The following is a 21261-nucleotide window of genomic DNA, read 5'->3' on the forward strand; positions in this document are numbered from 1 at the left end:
AGATATAGTTTCAGCAAAATATAATCAATGTCATAAAAAGTGAGTTAAATTAAAAAAAGAAATGAATAATATTGCCGAAATAATCTCGAGAAATTTTGGAAAAAACAACACATAATAAACATATTATGGAGATGAAACACATATTTCTTTTTATATAGATGTTCTTTCATATACCAGTATAAAACACGATCATTTCTTAAATCAGCTTACAAGATTGCATTATCAAGTATGAATTATATTTCAAAAAGAAAAAAAAAAGTGTTTTAGTCTGAAACATTTCTCCGCCCTGAAATTTAATCGCTCCGCCCCAACTATGCCAGAGGACGAGACGCAGTACCACTCAACTATTGTCTTACAACGCAACAACTTATTCCCTTCTTCGTATCCTGGTTTGATACATTTGTGAAGTAAATTATAAAGTTTACATTTAATTACTATTTGTGAATTGTTATTAATAAAGAATATATAAAAATCTTCGTCAACAATGATGATATATGTGGTCCCAGTTGTTGGAAGTTTGCAGCGGATTAATCTAAGGTTGTGACCTTGTCGTGAACTGGCTGGTGTTGTGATTCCAGTCGGGGTCCCGTCAGAAACATCATGCAGAACACATGGGTTGTTCATAGGGAAAAGAAGTTGGAAGTTTCCCCTCATTTAACTTTTTGGACCTAACTTGTGTTACACTACCGGTGTCATGATGGATCATAGGAATCGCTGGTCGCCTCTGTGTTGGCGATTTCTTGTATTCTGCTGTGTTCTCTTGAATTTTTCGCGAGCGCAACAGGACTCGATTGAAGACCTTATTATTGTTCGTAATTCTGGCATTGCAGTACCTTTCGGTAGGGAAAAACTTGTAGACCCGGTGAGTGAGTTACATATTGCCGTTCAGCCAGGTGATCGATGTGGCGTTAGTGTATTGTATAACGATCCACTATCACAGTGGCCCGGACGACTGTCACCGAACAGTTTCCCTTGCGAATTTCATTACGGACTCGTTAAATATTCGCATTTTGGGTCTCGGCGACCGCAGACAGACAGGGTAAAACTACAACTTCGTTATGATACTCCAACTGACACCTTCATTATTCCATTCATGATTGATGTCAAAGTGGAAGCCATACAACTGGAAATTGTTACTAGAAATATTCCACTTCAAGTCCAACAACTTATGGGTACAAGTGACATTATCGATGATTCCAAGTTAGAGTTCACGTACGACCGTGCGTCCGAACGATGTAAAGTAACCATTCTCAGCTCCAACAGTGGATATCCGAAATATGGCCATGTTATCAACATCGCGGACAGGGAACAAGGTGTTATGATGGACTGTGACGATTTCTTGGATGCCGGTATTCGCTATCGACACACCGCTGAAACCAACTCACCGCGTGAAGATTTTATTCCTATGGTTGTGGAATTGCTGGATCGAAACGGGAATCGAGTCAAGCAGGAATACTTTCAAAAGATGGTCAGAATCGTCCCAGGCCAGGAAAACAATCCACCAAAGCCAAGTCCTACCGCATTGCTGCTAATGGAAGTCGACCAGTTTGTAATGACTGCCATTACCACGGATATTTTAGCTGCTCAGGACCTAGAATCTGACCCAGATAAGTTAATTTTCAATATAACATCACCATTAGGGCCTGGGGAAGGCTACCTTGTTAGTACAGATGATCGCAATCTAGCTATTTCATCTTTTTACCAAAAAGACATCCGAGAACTAAAAATTGCTTACGTTCCACCGAGTGAAGATTCAAACGAACAGAGAATTTTTCAAATTGAGTTTGAAATTGTGGACACTGAACTTGCAACCTCTGAGCCCTTCACACTTATGATACTTGTCAAACCAATGAACACGCTGGCGCCAGTGGTAACCAGAAATACAGGTATGATGCTATTTGAGGGTCAATCACGACCGTTTCTCAGCTCTGTTAATTTAGAAATTTCCGATGAGGATAACTTAGAAGATGTTCGGGTCACTGTGTTGGACGGGCTCCGACATGGCGAGCTTCTGATCAATGGCAGACGGCAGAAATTCTTCACCGCTGCAGACTTGGTATCTGGTGCTGTTGTGTATCATCATGATGGCACCGATACGTACAGTGACAATATTATTTTTCGAATGACTGATGGTGAGAATGAGGTAGAATTCCTCTTTCCCATCACCATTGCTCCAGTAGATGATGAACCACCGATAGTCAATGTAAATACCGGTCTAATAATCAATAAAGGTGAAGTGGTACCCATTACCCTCTTCACCTTAAGCGCAACTGACGTGGACTCTGATGATGCAACCATAATGTTTATCATTGAAGCTCCTTATTCCACTAAAGGGGAAATCATTAGGCGACAACTTGAGATCCCTTCTGACCCCCAGAACTGGCAATTTGTCGATAATTACTATGAGCAACCAGTGACCGAATGGCTACAAGAAGAAATTTTTAACGATAAAATTTACTATCGTCACATTGGACCTCATAATACTGAAGTAATTGTGGATCAGTTTCAGTTCAGAGTTGCGGACAAAAACGATCCTCCGAACATTTCACCAGTACATACGTTTTACGTGAAAGTCAGACCAGTTGATGACCAACCTCCATATCTGTATCCGGATACAGCATTACAGATGGTAGTCGATGAGTTCGAACTTACTTCAATTACAAAGAAATTTCTCCGCTACACAGATTTAGATTCGGATGATAGAGAACTGAAATATACACTGACTGAGCTGCCGTTTGACAGTGATTTAGGCAATCCTTTACCAGCTGGTGAAATTGTACTTTTTGAAAATCCAGATAGTCCAGTTGTAATGTTCACTCAAGCACAGTTGAACCATCTGAAAATAGGCTACAAACCTCCTCCAGTCGAGTTAGGTATCACGCCAAGAGTAATCCAGTTTATATATTCCGTACAAGATCCCGCAGGAAACATAGTTTCTGGCCAACGCTTCACAATTTTTTTGCGTCCAATAGACAATAAACCACCCACTATAACTAACACTGGATTTACTGTGTTTGAACATGGCACTATGGTAATCAGCCCAACTATGCTGGATGCAACAGACCCAGACACTGACCTCGGGCTCATTATCTTTACTGTCACTGAATTACCTAAATATGGTTATTTAAACTATGATGGAGTGGAAATGATCGTTGGTGATATATTTGTACTCGAAGATATTCAGAATGGCCGCATTTCATATGTAAATAGTGGCGCTGAAGAACTAGGTGACACTATCCTACTGGATGTCAGTGATGGCGTTCATATTGTTCCAGTGATTATCCGAATCAACGTGCGCCCAATAGACGATGAAGCACCAACATTGGATCTACCACCAGGTACGGTAGGATCCCAATTTGAGGTATTAGAAGGTGGCAGTACTTTGATTACAACTGACGTACTCAGCGCTTCTGATCCAGATACTGACAATTTAATGTTGACTTTCATCATTTCAATACCTCCTTTAATGGGCATCATTGAGCGTAATGGCTTACCCACAGATCGCTTCACCCAGCAAGATATTGTGAATGGATTAGTTGTTTATCGACATACGAGTGGCGAAATCGGGTTGCGTAAACGAGAAGATAATTTCATCCTGATGCTGTCGGACATGTCAGATGATTGGGTTGTTGGTGGAAATCGAATCACTGAGGTGGCAGTTTATGTCACGATTTTGCCTGTTGATAGCCTAGCTCCAAATGTAACAGTCGGACTTCCATATGTCGTGTACGAGGGTGACAAAAATGTCATCACGCTATATAACTTGGATGCCACCGATTTTGATACTGTTGATGATGAAATAACTTGTACAATTATCGTGCAACCTACGCATGGATATGTGGAAAACATATCTCCAGGTCCTGGATCCGAAAAATCACGCTCTGGAATGCCTATCAGCGCATTCACTATAAATGACATTCGTCAGCATCATATTAATTACGTACAAAGCATACACCAAGAAATCGAACCCGTTGAAGATCGCTTCACGTTTCATTGTTCTGATGGCATAAATTTTTCTCCAAATTATTTCTTTCCAATTGTCATTGAACCAGTCAATGATGAAGAACCTGAGGTGTTCATGCGTGAGTTCGTAGTAATGGAAGGAATGAACCTGGTCATAGATACCCCCATCTTAAATGCTATTGACTTGGATGTGCCTGCGGATGAACTCCACTTCTTTATTGTAAAACAGCCAGAGCATGGTCTTATCGAACAACAAAGGCCAACAGGAGCGATACCAGTTTCAAATTTCACATTAGATCAGATTATTCAAGGATCGGCAATAGTTTATAAACACGATGACTCTGAGACGTTCGAAGATTCTTTCACTATTCGGCTTACCGATGGTATTCATGAAGTAGTGAAAGTTATTCTCATCATGGTGATACCAGTTGATGACGAAACACCAAGACTAACCATCAATAACGGTTTAGATATTGACATTGGGGAAGCTCACCTCATAACAAACGATATCCTCAAAGCGACAGATTTAGACTCACCAGATCCTAGCCTTACTTTTATTGTAAGGTACGGCCCACGTCATGGATTCTTACAACGTCTTAACAATGATGGTACCGTTCTCCAAAATATAACAATCGGTATGAATTTCACACAGTCGGAAATTGACAATAATCTTATTCGCTATATACACACAGGCCACGAAGGTGTACGTGATCTCATTAAATTTGATGTGACTGATGGAAAGAACCCTCTCATTGACAGATACTTTTATGTCACCGTTGACAATATTGATATGATCTTCCCGGACGTCATCAATAAAGGTGTAGAACTCCATGAAGGTGGAAGGGTAATTCTCACAACCGACTTGCTAAGTACAACCGATCTTAATAGTGCTGATGAGCATTTGGTGTTTACCGTTAAACGTACTCCAATCAAGGGTCATCTTGAGAGCACTGATCACCCAGGTATGCCGATTGTAACATTTTCGCAGTTGGACTTGGCTGGTAACAAAATATATTACATCCATACAAGCGATGATGAAATCAAAATGGACAGTTTTGAGTTTGAAGTCACTGACGGTTTCAATCCCGTAGTCCGTACTTTCCGTATCTCTATCAGTGACGTTGATAACAAAAAACCTGTACTGTTCTTTGAAGATCTTTACGTGAAGGAAGGTACCAATAAGTTAATCACACCTTTTGAGTTACGAATTGACGACCGTGACACTTCTGATGAACTGTTGCAGTTTACCATCACTCAGGTGCCAGTCCACGGTAATATCCTGTGGAACTACACCAATGCCGTGACAACATTCACCATGGAGGACCTGAACCAAAATTTCATCAGCTACCAACATGACGGATCAGAGACGACTCACGATAGCTTCTCGTTTATCATCACTGATGGCACACACACAGACTTTTACGTTTACCCCGAAACCACTTACACTACTAAGAGACCACAGATGATTGACATTAATATCATCCCAGTGGACAACGGCATTCCACAAATTGTCACAAACAAAGGCGCCACAACCATCGGCAGATTGGACACTGGTCACCTGGGCTATAGGATTACTAACAAAGCGCTGAAAGTTGAAGATCGAGACACTGACGACCGTACATTGGTATACATGATAACTACACCACCACAGCATGGCTATCTTATTAATGTTGATTATGGAAACCACAGTATCACAAACTTTACACAAGGTAAAACAAAATATTTGTTGATCATTTTTTTGGAAAGACTTTCCATTGTACCGTCACCCCTTACCCTAACTCAAACCCTATCCCTATCCCTCCAGCCCTCCCTCAATTCAATTGTTTATGCCCATTTAGTTGTCTATAGGTGTCCTCAAGAGAGACATTAATTTGGGGACGATGAAGGGTAGGGTTGTAGGTACAAAAGAAAGTCCTTCTGTTTGTTAAATGTTTGCTATATAATTTAAACTGACTAAGGGATTGGTAATTAATTATTAAATTTAATTGACAGAAACCTCTGATAAAAACAAAACAAAAAAACTTCAAAATTTCCCTTCATGAGAGTGAAAATCAAAATTTAAAGATTTGAAGTCAAGATTGAAAGTACAAGTCAAAATTATATATTTGTCATCATCATGACTTCCATACTAGTACTTAATCTTTTTTTTGAAAAATCAAAAGTTTAACCAGTCTGGTGCAATTCCTAGAGTACCGTATTCCCTTCAAAGCAGTTAACATAACAGATAACACTGTTCAAGTCCAAGCAAAAAAAAAAATGTATATATACTCCTCTCCTCATTAGCTGAATAATTTCAATCTTTTTAAAATATTTTACTGTTTGCTTAAAACACTAGAGGTATGAGTAAAAGGAGAGTAGCTTTTTAATTGGTGACTTTCAAGGAATTTAGTCTTTGTATTCAAATTAGCAAATTGTGTTGTCAAAAGTAGAATTGTTTCTGTACCTAATATATTATTTTTCACCACCAAAAATAGTGATTTCTGATCAGTTTTGGGACATCAGTAAAAATTGATAAGTCTGTCATACTTTGGCCAATTATTGTGCAACTGGAGCCAGTCTAAAATCATACTGCATGTGCAATGTCCAGGATTTATAGTACATATAGTTCTTCAGATGACACAGATGGCAACAAAGAGGCCCTAGAAGGATCTAATTTTAATGTATACAGTTGTCAAACAGATATGTGATGTTTCCTTTAATTCCTTGGGGGATGTCTATGACATGTGGATGTTTCTTAGTCTGATTTATTACTGTTACAAATTAATGGTGTCTGTCTCTAAGTATGTTAGAGTGTCTATTGTTAGAAAAAAACAACACTTTTGATTTGCAACGAACCAATTTTGTTTCAGTGTAGAAAGTAGGTGATTATTCCACACTCTAAAAGTTCTCTTTTGAAAATCTGTGTTCTGTAATCTGTGTCCCTTTTCAGAATATTTTTCTCTCTCAGTTTGATAATGTATGTAATGCTTTGAGCATCACAATTTTTTGTGTATTTTTCTTGACTTTTGGAGATGAATGAACATAATTTACCGATGGTCAATCATCATGAAAAAATAAAAATAAAAGTTATTTGCGTTTTATTTTGTAAAAAATGACAAAAGTCTACCTTTGAGCTCAAATGGTTAAATACTGTCACTGTTATGGTTAACTTCAGTCACCTTACAGAGAACTCATGTAACTTTAAATCAACATATGTAGATAGTGAAAATTGGTAGATTATAAAAACATTTGTGACACAGAAACTTTTGAAACTTCAAAATGTTGTTTATCATCACTTTTTAGTCTTTCTACTACTCTTAGCGTAGTTTTACAGGTGGCTTGGTATTTTTATCGAGATATATTTTCTAAATTTGTGAATGTAACTTCATAAAGTTTTTATACTAATTACATCTGACATCATTGATTGGACTTTGCATGCTTTATAGATAGGAATTTCACATCTGGTACTGGGGAATCAAAGCTCTTTGAATTTGAGATGTATTGCCAGGGGCTGTTAAGGTTATCCTGGCGTCTCTACATATTTATAAGTATCTTGTACGTCAAGCCGCTCTCTGAACATATAATTGCATTGCTACTGGAGTAGAGAAGTGACAAACAGCCAAAAGATGGCTGACAATTCAGTTTGTGTTTTGTTTATTCTATTCCTGATAAAACAGAAATAATTAACAAAGTCTTTACTGTGTGTTTGGTTTGAGGACTATGTGTGTGGTTGCTCAGTGATATTGTAAATATTACCCCACTAGTTGCCTGTAGGCTTATTTGGAGGTTTATGCATTTGTCGTTGCTTAGGAAAGCATCCAAGTCTGTTGCTGGTAGTTTTCAATCTTAGTGCACAGTATTAACACACTTGTACAAACAAGTCTGTCTCGGTAATGTCTGACAAAAATTTCTAATAAAAATATGAACAAGCAATAATTATTCTATATGAACTATTTTATCCGGAGATTAGGGACTATAATGTGGATTCACATCACTTTTGGTAAATATATTCGTACATAAGGTCACACATACATGTGGACACTCGTGAATTGAATTCATTTTTCCTAAAAGCTGTATTCTATCCATTGCGTTACCAGAATGACCAAACCTCAACATTTAAGTAGGATTTCTACTAACATATATTCAAACAGCAGAATAACATGCTTACAATCGTTCGAGTTACCACATCGCCCGCTGTCACTGTGGTTTTTTTTTTTTTTTTTGGCAATCTAATCCATGCATAGATCAAGATCTTATTGATTTTTTTTAATCCCCTTAAATAGTCGTCCATTTTCTCTGGTCATCGTGTTTGGAATGTACATGTATTATTAAAATTGTACCATAGACATGTACCATATGCTGTAGCGCATACTTAGTAACAAATCTTGTCTGTTAATTGTCTATGCTCTGGTGTGTCTGTTGGATTTCCTGGTAGTATAGTCTAGAATAAATCAGGACATACTTAAATTGTAAACCTGATCATACTCCACTAGTATGTGGGGATTTAAATCAAGCCTTGGACACGTCTTAAAGTGATGCCATTGAATCTCTGTCTAAGTTTAGAGCTGGAACTGTATCTTAGGTTTTCATTACCAACTGATACTCACATTAACATTACATAGATGAATGTATTACTTGTATCCAATAATTCTCTACTCCTCCAGGGAGATAACATTTAAGAGGTAAAGTTTATGAATCTAATATAGAAAAATAAAATTGTATAATATAGAAATTTTAAGGGAAAAATGTATTCTTGGCCAGCAGCTCTTCAACATAAATGGCAACTAATGGTATAATGATCCAAGTTTTAGCCCAAAGTCATGTTTAGATAATTACTGTAAAATACTTTATTTTCACTGGAATTAATTTTCGCTGAAAAGACTTTTTGGGTACTTTGTATGGAATTTATTTTCACTAAATTTTGGTGAGTTGAATGTAAAATATAGGGAAAAACGGTATATTCGCTGGATTTTATTTTCACTAAATCACTCCTTCAGCGAAAATAGCGAAAATTAATTCCAAGTGAAAATAAAGTATTTTACAGTAAGTACTTTTCCCCTCAGAAAATGGGCAACACGGTCTCAAAAGTTAGTTGGGTAACTTAAAATCATATATATTGGTAGGTAGTTTGTTGTAAGATGGATATTTACAGTTGGCACAAATTGTTAGGAAATTCTGATGAATACTATTTTTTTTTTCTTCTGAATCATGCTGTTAATTAACCTTGATTAACTTAAAAATAATTCCAAAAAAGTCCACTTTTTGTGTTTTTGTGAAATAAAAAATAGTTTGTATCAATTGGGTAAAACAAGCAAGAATTGATAATTAATATAAAATTCCTAATGTGCATGCATTTTTCACTTCCATTATATCTGTTATTTTAATAGCTCGTTAAACGCTTAAGCCTCAATTAGTGTTAACTTTCATAAAATAATAAGTTTTTCAAAAATGTCGATCAAGACTTCAGCCAATAGGGAAGTGTGTTCATTTGGTCCTAAATTGACGAAGTATATTTGTGTATTTAAAAATGTACCAAATTTTAGCATGAAAATAATAGATCATAAATATTGGTAAATTTTCCCTATAAACCTGAAGTATGGTAACAAAATGAATGTCAAAAATGAATGTTTTATTTCAAACTTGTCACTTATATTCATCTTCATTTGGTTCACACACACAAAAAAAAAAAATGAATAAAGTTGGCAAAGGCTGTAAAAAGATCAGCAAGACGTCAACTCATCTGATTTTCAGTCATCAGATGTAATATAAAGTTTCCTCAGCTTTTCACTTTGGTTTATTTGCTTTAAGAGAAATATTTAGCAAGTAATTTAAATTACACCCAAGTTATTTTTGTCAGCCACAATATTTATCTGCCGCTGCCTTTGCTGTACAGAGGATGATTGAATGGGAACCGCATAGCGGGAGAATTTACCATTAAGGTATGCTGTCACAATACCTCGTTTTCTGAAGTTACATGAAGTTGTCCCTTTCATTCACATATCTTGTGTTGTTCCTAAGTTGTAGCGACTGTACTGAGCAAGTTATGTAGTTTTCAGTTTCAAGACTTGTTGGTTTCAGCTTCTATCGTAAACATTTACAGTGCTTCAGGTTCTTCAGAATTGTTGCTTAGTGCAGCCGTGCTTCAATGCCAGTGTCAACACGGTTCTTAAAAAACGGTGTACCCGGTACTTCCTAATAATAGAATCTCCTTGTATTATTTTACAATACCAAGGTGTTTTTTTTGTTGAGAAATGTGGCCCGAAAAAGTTTTGATTTGACAGTGTGATAGTTTTAGCAAAGACTAAATTACCATGGGATATTTATTGCTAAAAGATTTTTTCTCCCAACTCAATATTATAGAACTAAAAACTGGAGAGTTGATGAGATCACGTCTCCATTCCTATCATCTCAATGTGTTAATGTTAGTGACTGTAATACGGCACTGAGATTGATTTTCTTAGCTCCGTCAAATACTGTGACTGTGTTATGACCTTTGTACAGCAGTATCCATGTTTTTAATTCTTTGCTTAGTACATCGCTGAGGGAATGTGTGTATGCGTCAACACCACAATATTGGGGGGGAGGTGTATTCATCAGTGTGTATAATAAACAATACATTCCTAATATTTTATTTCAGAAATTTTTAAGGCACGTTTCTATTTTAATGTTTCTTTTAAAAATTTTGGAAATTATGACTACAAAACTGAAGCTAAAATTGTTGATGCTTGATTGGTAAATCACTAATAATGCCCCCCTCCCCTTCTGTGCACATCAACACTGCTGTTCACATAGTTGCCTAGCAACTTGAGAACCCTATATTGAACTGTTTTGGCTTGTTACACTCAATGTGACCATGATTTTTCACTTTACTAATTCCAACTGAAAGCCATGTGTGGTTTTAACAGTTTCTGACAAGAGATAACCTGTGTCTAGGTATTTTATGGGCTGAGTGGGTTACGATTTACGCGCTCTCTGTAGACCTCATTTCCACTGCACATTTTTTGTTTCTTATCAACCGTCTATAAAAACAGAAATTCTAGTGATCATCTTTTGAAAAATACCTTTCGAGTTGACTGTTTCCTAATTATACATTTATCTGTACAATTTTTTGTTTTCACTGACACCCCCCCCCCCACGGATACAATGTAGAACGAATTAATGTTCTCGTTTTGAATAGTGTCATTTTTCACCATATTCGTTTAAGTTGTTAGTCAGCACATATTTGTTAGAAACTTGTTGTAAAGAGACACCTAAGTTAAATCCCTGCATTTTAGAATTCAAATTAGACAAGTATTGTGAAGTGATTTCCAGTTTGACTTACATTAATCCTCCTTAGCCCCTCTAGTAGGATTTATTCCTTTCATTTCAAACTGAATTTTTTACTCAATGGTACCCGTTGTTTACAGTACTAAAAAAACATAATGCCGTGAAGTGGGTTATTACACAGTTACTTTATTGGTCATAAAGATTTGTGAAAACTTATTTCATTTCATAAATGTATCCTGTATTGATTAGTTTGTGTTTGTATTTATGGATGGGGGAGATGTGCAAGTCCCTGTCTTAAGTTAAAAAAATAATATTGCTGCTGGGTGGCATACACAAAGGATATATAATAAATAAAATAGACATAGACAATTTTAATATGTCGATCAACCAAATACATTTTACAACATTATATGTAATATTTATTTGTTATCACACCAGTGAATTCCCAAGGTTTCACAAATCCTGACAAATCACAAATTGTCCATTTCACAGCAACACAAACTTAAATTCATGTTCCAAAGATTAACATGTAGCCCAGAATTTGTGTGGTGGATGTGTGGAATTTATAGCGTTTATATCCAACAAACGTGTTTCAACATCTATTGTGCTTAATACTGACTAAATTTGCATTTATCTTGTACATTTACAGTACAGTATCTGATGACTTTGAAAACTTTAAACTGAAGTACTTGTTCAATCCCTGCTAGATTTGGCTTCAATGGCTTAATTTATTAATAGTAGATACTAAAGTCGAGGACACTAGTGTCGATCAGTACTTCATACCATTTACTGTCAAGACTGCTACCCAGACCAGTTCAGAGATTAGCCTCCATTTACATTGAATATAAGCTCATACCAACCATTTCTGGATCCTTTATCGTAATTAACATTGAGTGTTTTTACTTGGCCTTACTGATTACTACAACATTTGTGAGGTCAGTTGCACTGAGTACGGTTGACATCAAAAATGGAAGTTGGCTGTGAAATTTATAGGAAAGGACATTTCTCTCATAACTTGCAGAATGTGAAAATAAATACTAAAATGTTGTGAACTCTTCTCTGATCTAAAAGTATCTTGTTGTAGTTGTCCCTATGATCATTCTTGTACTATGCATTCTCGTGTAATGTCTCTTTATATAAAGGAATTCTGACGCAGCCATGTTCAGTTACACATGCCATGAATTTTTAAAGAGTATCAAAAATAGATTGTAATTAAATTAATGAATTAATTAATAATTATGGTGATTATGGGCAGCACACTGCATTATAGGTGTTTTAGTGTCAAGTTCTTATTTGATCTTAATCACTGAAAACATGCAATGTCTTGTGCCTACACTTTGCCTCCCCCCCTTCCTCTACATAAGTTGTCTGAATCATGTCATGCAGTGTCATCTTAAAGACTCTTTAGCTCCCTAGCTACTTAGCTTGTCAACTTTGCTTTATTATCATTAAACACATCCAGTTTTTTCAGTAGAAACCTCTGCTTTTGTAAATTGTCTTTAAAAGGTCATGCTTAGTAGGGCAGAAAAGTTACAAGACTTGAAAAAAAAGGATAATTTCCATAGTATGTCAAGAGCTGGGTCAGGCAGTTCTATAACAGTGAAACAAAACACAGCGGTAGTGCCAAGCAAACACTGGGGGACCTCTCAGTAAAAAGGTTCAACCAAGGCCACCTTACATGCTCAACTGTTCTCAAGTGGCATTTTTTTATTTTGGCAATATATGGCTGTGAACGCTTCTCAGTTTACCAGGTGACTTTCATCTCCTTGGATTGCTTTTACATCGGTATGAATTCCAGCGCATAATTCCTTGCCTGTCAAAGTTGGATATCTAAACTTGATCTGTCCCCTTCAGGTACACTGCATCGGTTGTACACTATAAGGAACCGTTCTTAATTGCTGTATTAAACACATACTCTAATAATGATTAGATGATTATTTTTTAAGCCATACAAGTAAGTTAAGTTTTTGACTTAAAACTGAGTTGACACATTGACGTTTTAACGTTTATTGTTCGATAAATAGTTTTCAGTGAATCATTAGTGTGATTATTGAAGCAAATACATACTACATTCACATGTAATACATTGAACTACATTTCTCTGCGTTTTAATATGGCCTTGAAATGGTCCACATATTTCCCTTGGTGCCTATTTCTGCCAAACACTACCCATAATTTATTTCCACCTAGCTAATTACATTACATACCTTTAGTTACCTACAATGCCTTGCTCTTTAAACGTTAATTATTGTTATACCAGTAACATTTCCATCAAGTTAAACTCAAGGTTTGGGTCATTGTGTGTGTTGTGTCTGTGAAGACAAAATGGCTATTGTTGAGTGGGTAAGCCATCTTTCCCCCGAGGCACATATTTCACTCTTTCCATATACACTGCTTGCTTCAATCTCAGTAATTCTCTGTGCCCTGACATGTCATGTACCATGCTGTAAATATTTGCGGCTGTTCTTTCCCTGCATAAAGTGTTTTGTAAATAGAAGTCTGAGATGTTAAAGTGTTGGCGCTTTATGTTGTTGTCCCTAACTTCAGGGATGGTACATTGTATTTATTGAGGGGGGGGTGTGTCTTGGGTGCAACATGCTGTAATGTTAATTGTAGAATAAATAATTTTCTCACTAGAGTTTTATTTTTTGTTGAAAACAACGTTCTGGTGTGTTGTTGTGTAGAATGAACTTGGTTGATATGCAGTAAGCTGCATTCAAAATTTTGACAAAATATTTATTTAAATTTAAACATTATCCTTAGAACCAGCACAAATAAAATAATAATTTGATATGAAAGTAAATTAATAAACACGTCCATGACTCATTTTCTGTTCAAATGCTATTACAAGTTTCATTTTATTCTACATACTTTTAATATTCAAATAACTGTTTGTATTAAATGATAGCTACCTACGTAGCTGCTGGTTGAGATATGCAACAAGTGACTCTACCCCCTCTTCTCCACAAAGTGAGGTCATCGAACACCTAACAATATGATACTGATGCTGATTGAAATTCAATGCCAAGTCATGAAATGACTGATGGCCCACTTAGGATATACTCTAAAATTTGACATCATTCTGAAGAAAACAGTCAGTTTGTTGAGACTATCTGACGCTGCATTGTGTTGAGCCCTTAATGAACACCACAGAGTTATATGTTGTAGTCTTACAGAATATATTAAACATAAGGTTAAATCCATGATAGAAAAACATACAAGATTTACTGAACCTTAAGTAAAAGTATGGGAGTATAGGTATTCCTGAGTAGTTTTGTAACTATTATGGATCAGTCTCTGTGAATTGAGTTCAAAACTGCTACTTTTGAAAATGAGGGTCAATGATAGTTTAGAAAAATGCAAAGAAACAGCTTTTTGTTATTGGGTACCGTATTTCCTATATTAGTAGCACATGTGCAAAATTCTCCCTGAACCACTGTGGCAGTATAAATGTACTTACTAATTTGCATAACATTTACATCTTATTTACATAATTATTTCAAACACAAACTTTGATGATTAACATTATTAATTATTCACTTACAAAACTATTATTGCATGAAAAGTGATACAACTAGACATATGTTTTCAGCAGTTTATCATTTTGATATAAAAAACTGATTAAACCAGAGTCTGTAGTGAAAAAACGAAAAAAGCACTGGCACTACTGCCAAGGTATTTGTATTCTGTGTGGAACACTGGCACATGCCTGTATGTATAGTAAATGACAGTGGTATGTCTAAAATAATTCATATTTCAATAATCCTGTATACAATAAATGTAATTTTCGGTTCATGTAAAAAATATTCAAGCTAATATAGTAATTGTATTATATTCCGCTGCCCGGTTTTTAGTTTCTTACTTGAAATTTTTAGTTTGGTCACAGCTACTTTAATACAGCAAGAGACACCTTTATCCCGATGAGTATAGACAGGTCTATAAAATCTGAAGTGACCTTTCTAGATAGGTACTGTACAGAGCAACAAATGGTACTTGTCACTATCCTGAATTGAACTGAATTCAAAGGTATACATGTTATATCACCCCACTTTCAGTCGCCATCGTTGGTATGACCCTCTCAACCTTAGTATTGTAGATTTTAAATGTCACCTCATGGATGGCTGTCTAGACTCAAAGATTTGAAATTATCATGCGACGCCTCAAATCTCTTAATCGATTGCAATTTAAACTGTTGATGACGACTAAATTACAGTGATTATATAGGTATATTTTTGGCGTTTCTCTCTTGTTGTGATTCCTGTTATAAGATTTATGATATAAAATAACAGGCACTGAATAGAATAGAGTTGCACAACTATAGCAGGGGGAAACTAAATATTCTGTGAAAACATTTGTGCAAATTTTATCAAAATTACAGTTCTGTACTACGCAACTGTCATCAGTTACTGGTAGTTTGTTTTTTCAAATCATTGTACTTTTATCAGCACAATTTTGGGGCATTGGAATGTAATACAAATACTAAATAATTGCATTGGGACAAAATAGTCTATTGTTCAGTGTTTACCTATTCCTATGAATGGATGTTATAACAGTACATCACTATTAGCACTATAGTGGCTTCTATTACTCAAGCCTTTGGCTTTTCACTCCCTGTTTGGGACTAAGTCATAAAATGGAGGTTGGGCTGACTTGTCAGACATGCCTAGAGTGTTTTCAATCTTCTGGCGCAAAGACTGGCTCACACCACTTGAATTCGATCCACCCTAAGTTGATAACTTGTTAGCCATGTTATCTGGAGCCAGATTTCACATGTGCCGGACTATGTACATGTATGGAGCATTATAGGATCTTGATGTACATCACTTTCAAAGTTTGCATCATGAATCACATCAGAATGGCTGACAGGTAGCCATTTTATTGTCAAAAAATGTTTTTTTTGCAGTGCCATAACTTTAACATGTCTGGACGTTTTATTTAAACTTAAATTAAAGACACATAAAACATCAACATTCCTGTTCCAATAATTGATGTTTGAAATTTTTATTGTCAGTGGCATACTATAAAATGGGCAAATACTTTTTTGGTAAAAGTGCACATAAACTCAAAATTGTATTTATAGTATGCTAATCACAGGGCCCCTCCCTATGTTGAAAAAAAAAAATTAGCCAAAAGTTCTTCTTTTGTCCTATCTGAGTAATACAGCCAAGTGTAGAGTCATTTTTATTTATGTACAAATTTATCAATTCATTTAGCATTTGATAAATAGAAGAATGGATAGCGGAAGCCTTGGATTAATAAACAATGACTCATTGATGATTTACGTATGCTACTAATACAGTGATAGTCCAATGAATGATTTCAGCGTATAACTAGTAGTTTCACAGATAGTTAATGAAAAACTAGTTTCAGTCACATAAACTAATAATATATTTTTCTTGTATATCCACCTAGAAAACATAGAGAAGATAAAATTATGAAAGGTCACTATAATAATTAGATTTATGTAATATGCTACTGTAACATACACGCATTTTATTAATATATCACGAAAGTTTTTGTCATGTTTTAATTTACCTTCAGTAACCGTGACCATAATTTATAGTTTATTGGCCTTAGCTGTTTGTGGTAAAAGTGACTTAAATTTGCTGTTGTTAGATGCCCAGCCTGTATCCTTCATCAATACTTCATTAGTACTGAATGAATGAAGTAGTGACCTAGTGAAACCCAGTCTGACCATTGAGTTGCAATCCCTTGGGTTTCGTCTTGGAAAGATTTATGACCTAAGCCATAATGGAGCTGCAGGAAATGCATCAACCTTAAAAGTATTACCAAATTTAGGGGGTGACCATGTACAATTGGGGGGGGGGGGGGCTAATTTAAAAAAAAACAAAACACACAGATTAGATAAAGAAAAGCTTCAAGAACCAAATTTGATGCCAACATTAAACATTAATATAAAATGTCTAGCTCAAAACTTAAGGTAAAACAGTATTTTCACAGTTTTATACAATCCTCCCCTCCAGAGTTTCTAATGGTTTCCCTATTATATTTGGTGCATCATGGGTAAACAGATATATGCTACCAGTGTCAATCTGCTAATATTTGTACAACGAACAGTGTGATATGAAGCATGACTGGAAATAAACTATCCCACAATTCATCAGTTATGACTGGGTTTGTTGCACAATTCATTTTCTTACTGTATGGGGTGATAGTTCAGTCAACTGTAAAATCACCAAGACATATTCATGACGTGGTGGTCCTCTGTCATGATAAATACTTTGTTGTTTATTGGAAAACTTCTTGATTGCAGGTTATGTGTCACCACATTGTGTGTGAATCTACAATACCGTATTTACTCTATTAGAAGCACATCTACAATAGAAGTGCAGATAAACCAAAAAAAAACATATTTGCTGTATAATGAATCATTAAAATATTACTTATTTTGATGCATAGAAAAATAAATTTTTATTTACTACTAATAGAACTGCATATAAACCAAAACATTGCATTTATTGTATGCTGGATTATTGATACTTGTAATTTTAACCGTAGACACACCTCTGTCATTTATGTAATCACATGCACTACTTAATATAGATATATGGTAGGTAAATTGCTTACAAGTCATCAGATGCAGTAAGATGCAGCGTCAATTTAAATGGCCGAAAATCTTGCGACAGCTTTGGTAAAAAAATTTTAAATCCTAGTCACATGATAGTTACAGCACATAAATCACTCGTATATCGTACTCATGGTTTATGTCTAACATGTCCGTGATTTAACTTGTATGTACAGTAATTTTTTCTGTTAACAGTTTTCGTGACAGGATACTTCAATAACATTCGTGAGAACAAAATTTTGTGAAAGTCAACGTTACTCGCTTATCCTAATAAAATGTTAATTACTACGAAAATTTCATGAAAATTTGTCGCGCGAATACAAAGTACTTTTACAGTAATTGTGCATGTATGGAGACAAAGGTCATGTTTTTAGTCTGGCTGATCACTAAGTACATGTTCCCCTACGTGGAAATATGGAAAGGCTAAAAGTTTAATGTTTGAAGCATGGGACCTTGGGCCTATCCCACCCAGACATTGAAGCAAATAACAACTATCAATAAAAAAAATTACAAGGACATTTAAGAGAAGTAATCCATTAGGGATTTTGTTTTTGGAAAAGGGTGGGAAAAGAGGAATACTATGATTGCCAGTACTTCATCGGATTCCAGAATTCTATAAATCCTAATTGTAGACTCATCACCAGTACCCAGTATGTATTTTAAGAAATTTAAATAAAATTGACAGAAAGTAGTGCATTGTAACAAGTAATTTTTTTTAGTACATCTAATTGCAGGGATAGGTAACTGGGATGCAACATGGTTTTCACGGCGTGTGATTTTGTTTTATGGCTTCTTTGATTTTATGAACACAATGACTGACAATTTCTTGAGTGAACACAAGTTTTGTTCACTGTGAGCCACTTTACTCACCAACTACACTTAAAATAAATCATCTTAAACAGAATACTGAAAGTATGTACAAGTTTAGTGATCATTGAACCATGGTACATTGAGTTTTCTTTTTTATTTTGCAACAATTAAATGAATGAATGCACACATGAAGTACTCAGTGCTTCTTGAGCAAACTAATTCACTAATTCAACCAGTAACATATTATATAGAACGCACATCTGGTATTAATAACTAGACTCAAAGATTATGTTCTCTTACTGTTAGTTGGATTTCTTCTGTCATAGTTGCACCCCCTTTGTCATAGTCAGACCACCTTCTATAGCAATTTAGTTGAACCCCCTAATTTTGCTTGAAATGATAATTTTCTATTTTCCTCAAGCAATTCAAACACCTGGCTAGAAAAGTCAATATTCAGATTATATCAATCCACCTTGATGTTTCTTCTCATTGATGAAAAATAAAATAAAATCTTTTGTTTCCTCTGTATGAAATACTACCACTCTATAATTATCCACCCACTCAAAAATTAAATTTTTTGATAATTCAATTACCTCCAAAAATATATATTTTTTTTTGTTAAGACCAATTATACATGTATTGAAGAATCAAAGTATTCAAAATTTACACTTGAATTCAAATCTTCTTCTTGTGCATATCAACATTGGCATGTGGAGTTTCTATTTTGGAGTCATAGGCTGTAAGTTATAGCAAATTGTATATTTTGAAAATGTCTTGCCATCTCGAGTAACATTCAGTTCAAGTATCATTTTCAAAATATCTTGTGTGCACATGTCAGTTTTGAGTGGAGAACTATTTGAGATTTGATAAAGTCAGGAGTGGCCAACTAATTCAGAGACTGTACTGATTTGAAATAATCTAACTTATGAAGAAGATTTCATTGAATTTCCTCAACTTTAAAGATAACAGATTTCACTCTCCCAACCGTAGAAAATCATCACATTCAAATTATTTGTAGTGCCTGACATGTGATGCTTAGGCATTGATTCCACAAGGATTGCAATTGCTGTTAATTATGGTTGAAACTAAAATCAATTTTTTTGTCAGAAGTTAAGGATTCCCTTCACTTTAAACATGCAGGTGTACTGTGTTTAGTTAGCAGGATTTTGTTCTTCGTTTGACATGTGTGAACACATGACAGGGTTAAGTATCTATCCAACAAACCTTGCGGTAAACACAAGTAAAAAACAAATATGATTCTATTCAACATTTGAAAAACATAAATCTTACAAAAGATGTTAATAATAATTAGGTGAAATATGAATGATTGCATCATAGTGTTGGATATAAATTGTAAATGGAATTTAAATTAAACTTGAAACTTGTGTTGCTGGCTTCTCATGAGAATAATATACGGACTGTATTTGAACACTTAAATGTGAACGACTGATATAATTTTATAAAATAATTCAATTTTTGGTCTTTCTTTGCTTTTTTTAGAATTGTTGAATTCATGTTTTACATGATCTGCTAATTAAACTTTAATACCACTCTTGGTGTACAAACCACATGCAGGGGATTATGCATTTACATGTAAGTCCTATCTTGTTACCCAAGTGAATTATTTGCTTCACAAATATTATTGAGAATAAATCAATACTAATTTGATTTTAAAGTGACAACTGTGACTTTGTGTAAATGTGAGGTGGTCATTACAACAACACTGAAACTATGTAACCAAGTTTAATAGTTTTGTAAACCATTGTTTACTGGCAGAAATTTAACATGTTACTGAAATTAATGTCCATACTTAAAAATTGAATTACTTTTATTGCTAGTCCCATGATAGTTTCTAAAATGTGTTGCGTCTATGTTGTCTTAATTTTGCTGCAGTTGAAACTTGTTTTTGAGAAATCTGAGTCACTCAATGAAAAATAAATGGAAGATAAATGCATGCGATATACTACATGAACTACAAACGTCATAAAACACCTGACAGCAAACTCAGCGGGTGGCTACCAAACTTTCAGCTATTGTGCAGTTTTTTTTTACACACATTTGATGATCAGAAAACCATTGTGCACCCTTTCAAGATGAAGACATTCTTATTAATTTCCAGGGTGAAAGGTCACAATAAATCACCTTGTCAACAGCTGTTCATTGATATTTGACTGCACTCTGCAGTAATGTCTAATGCTATTAGCATGCATTGCCGACTTAAAATCCGGGATAACTATTGAGGAGTTCTTTAAGATTTCTTTCTCTTTTTCTGTTTTGTTTAACATATTATATATTTTTACCTAATAATACTAGATGCGTAGTTGTATGGTAAGAAGCTGGTAGCCATTAGTGTGTGCATGTTGTCAATAGTTTCCCCCTGTCTAGCCTCTGTCTGGGAAGTATAATTACTGGGTCTGCATGGGTCAAAGGTCAAACTAGTTTCTGAATGCCAGTGACCCTGGCATTATGACCTGTCCTTTGTTTCACTAAGAGTCACAGCATATGCACAGTAGCTGTTCATTACGCCCACTGCAGTGTTAAATGATGCATGCTACCTGATAGCACATAATTATAGGGTTTTTAGAAAATAATATTATGATCTGGGGTATTAACCAATCAGTAGTTTAACATCACTTTCCATAGTAAAGATTGTTATG

The 21261-nt window shown here is 35.2% G+C and overlaps 1 protein-coding gene across 1 annotated transcript in view; it reads left to right on the forward strand.

The window, feature by feature from the left end:
* Window positions 1–596: 596 nt before the first annotated feature.
* LOC100368129 (extracellular matrix protein 3-like) overlaps window positions 597–21261 on the forward strand; it is an 88511-nt gene continuing 67846 nt past the window's right edge. Inside the window, exon 1 of the mRNA XM_085497793.1 lies at window positions 597–5672. Within this exon, the coding sequence (XP_085353919.1) occupies window positions 695–5672 (4978 nt within the window). The 5' untranslated portion in view covers window positions 597–694. The remainder of the gene's footprint in view (window positions 5673–21261) is intronic.

Source organism: Saccoglossus kowalevskii, chromosome 4, assembly GCF_978046115.1.
Source record: "Saccoglossus kowalevskii chromosome 4, keSacKowa6.1, whole genome shotgun sequence".
Taxonomy (NCBI): domain Eukaryota; kingdom Metazoa; phylum Hemichordata; class Enteropneusta; family Harrimaniidae; genus Saccoglossus; species Saccoglossus kowalevskii.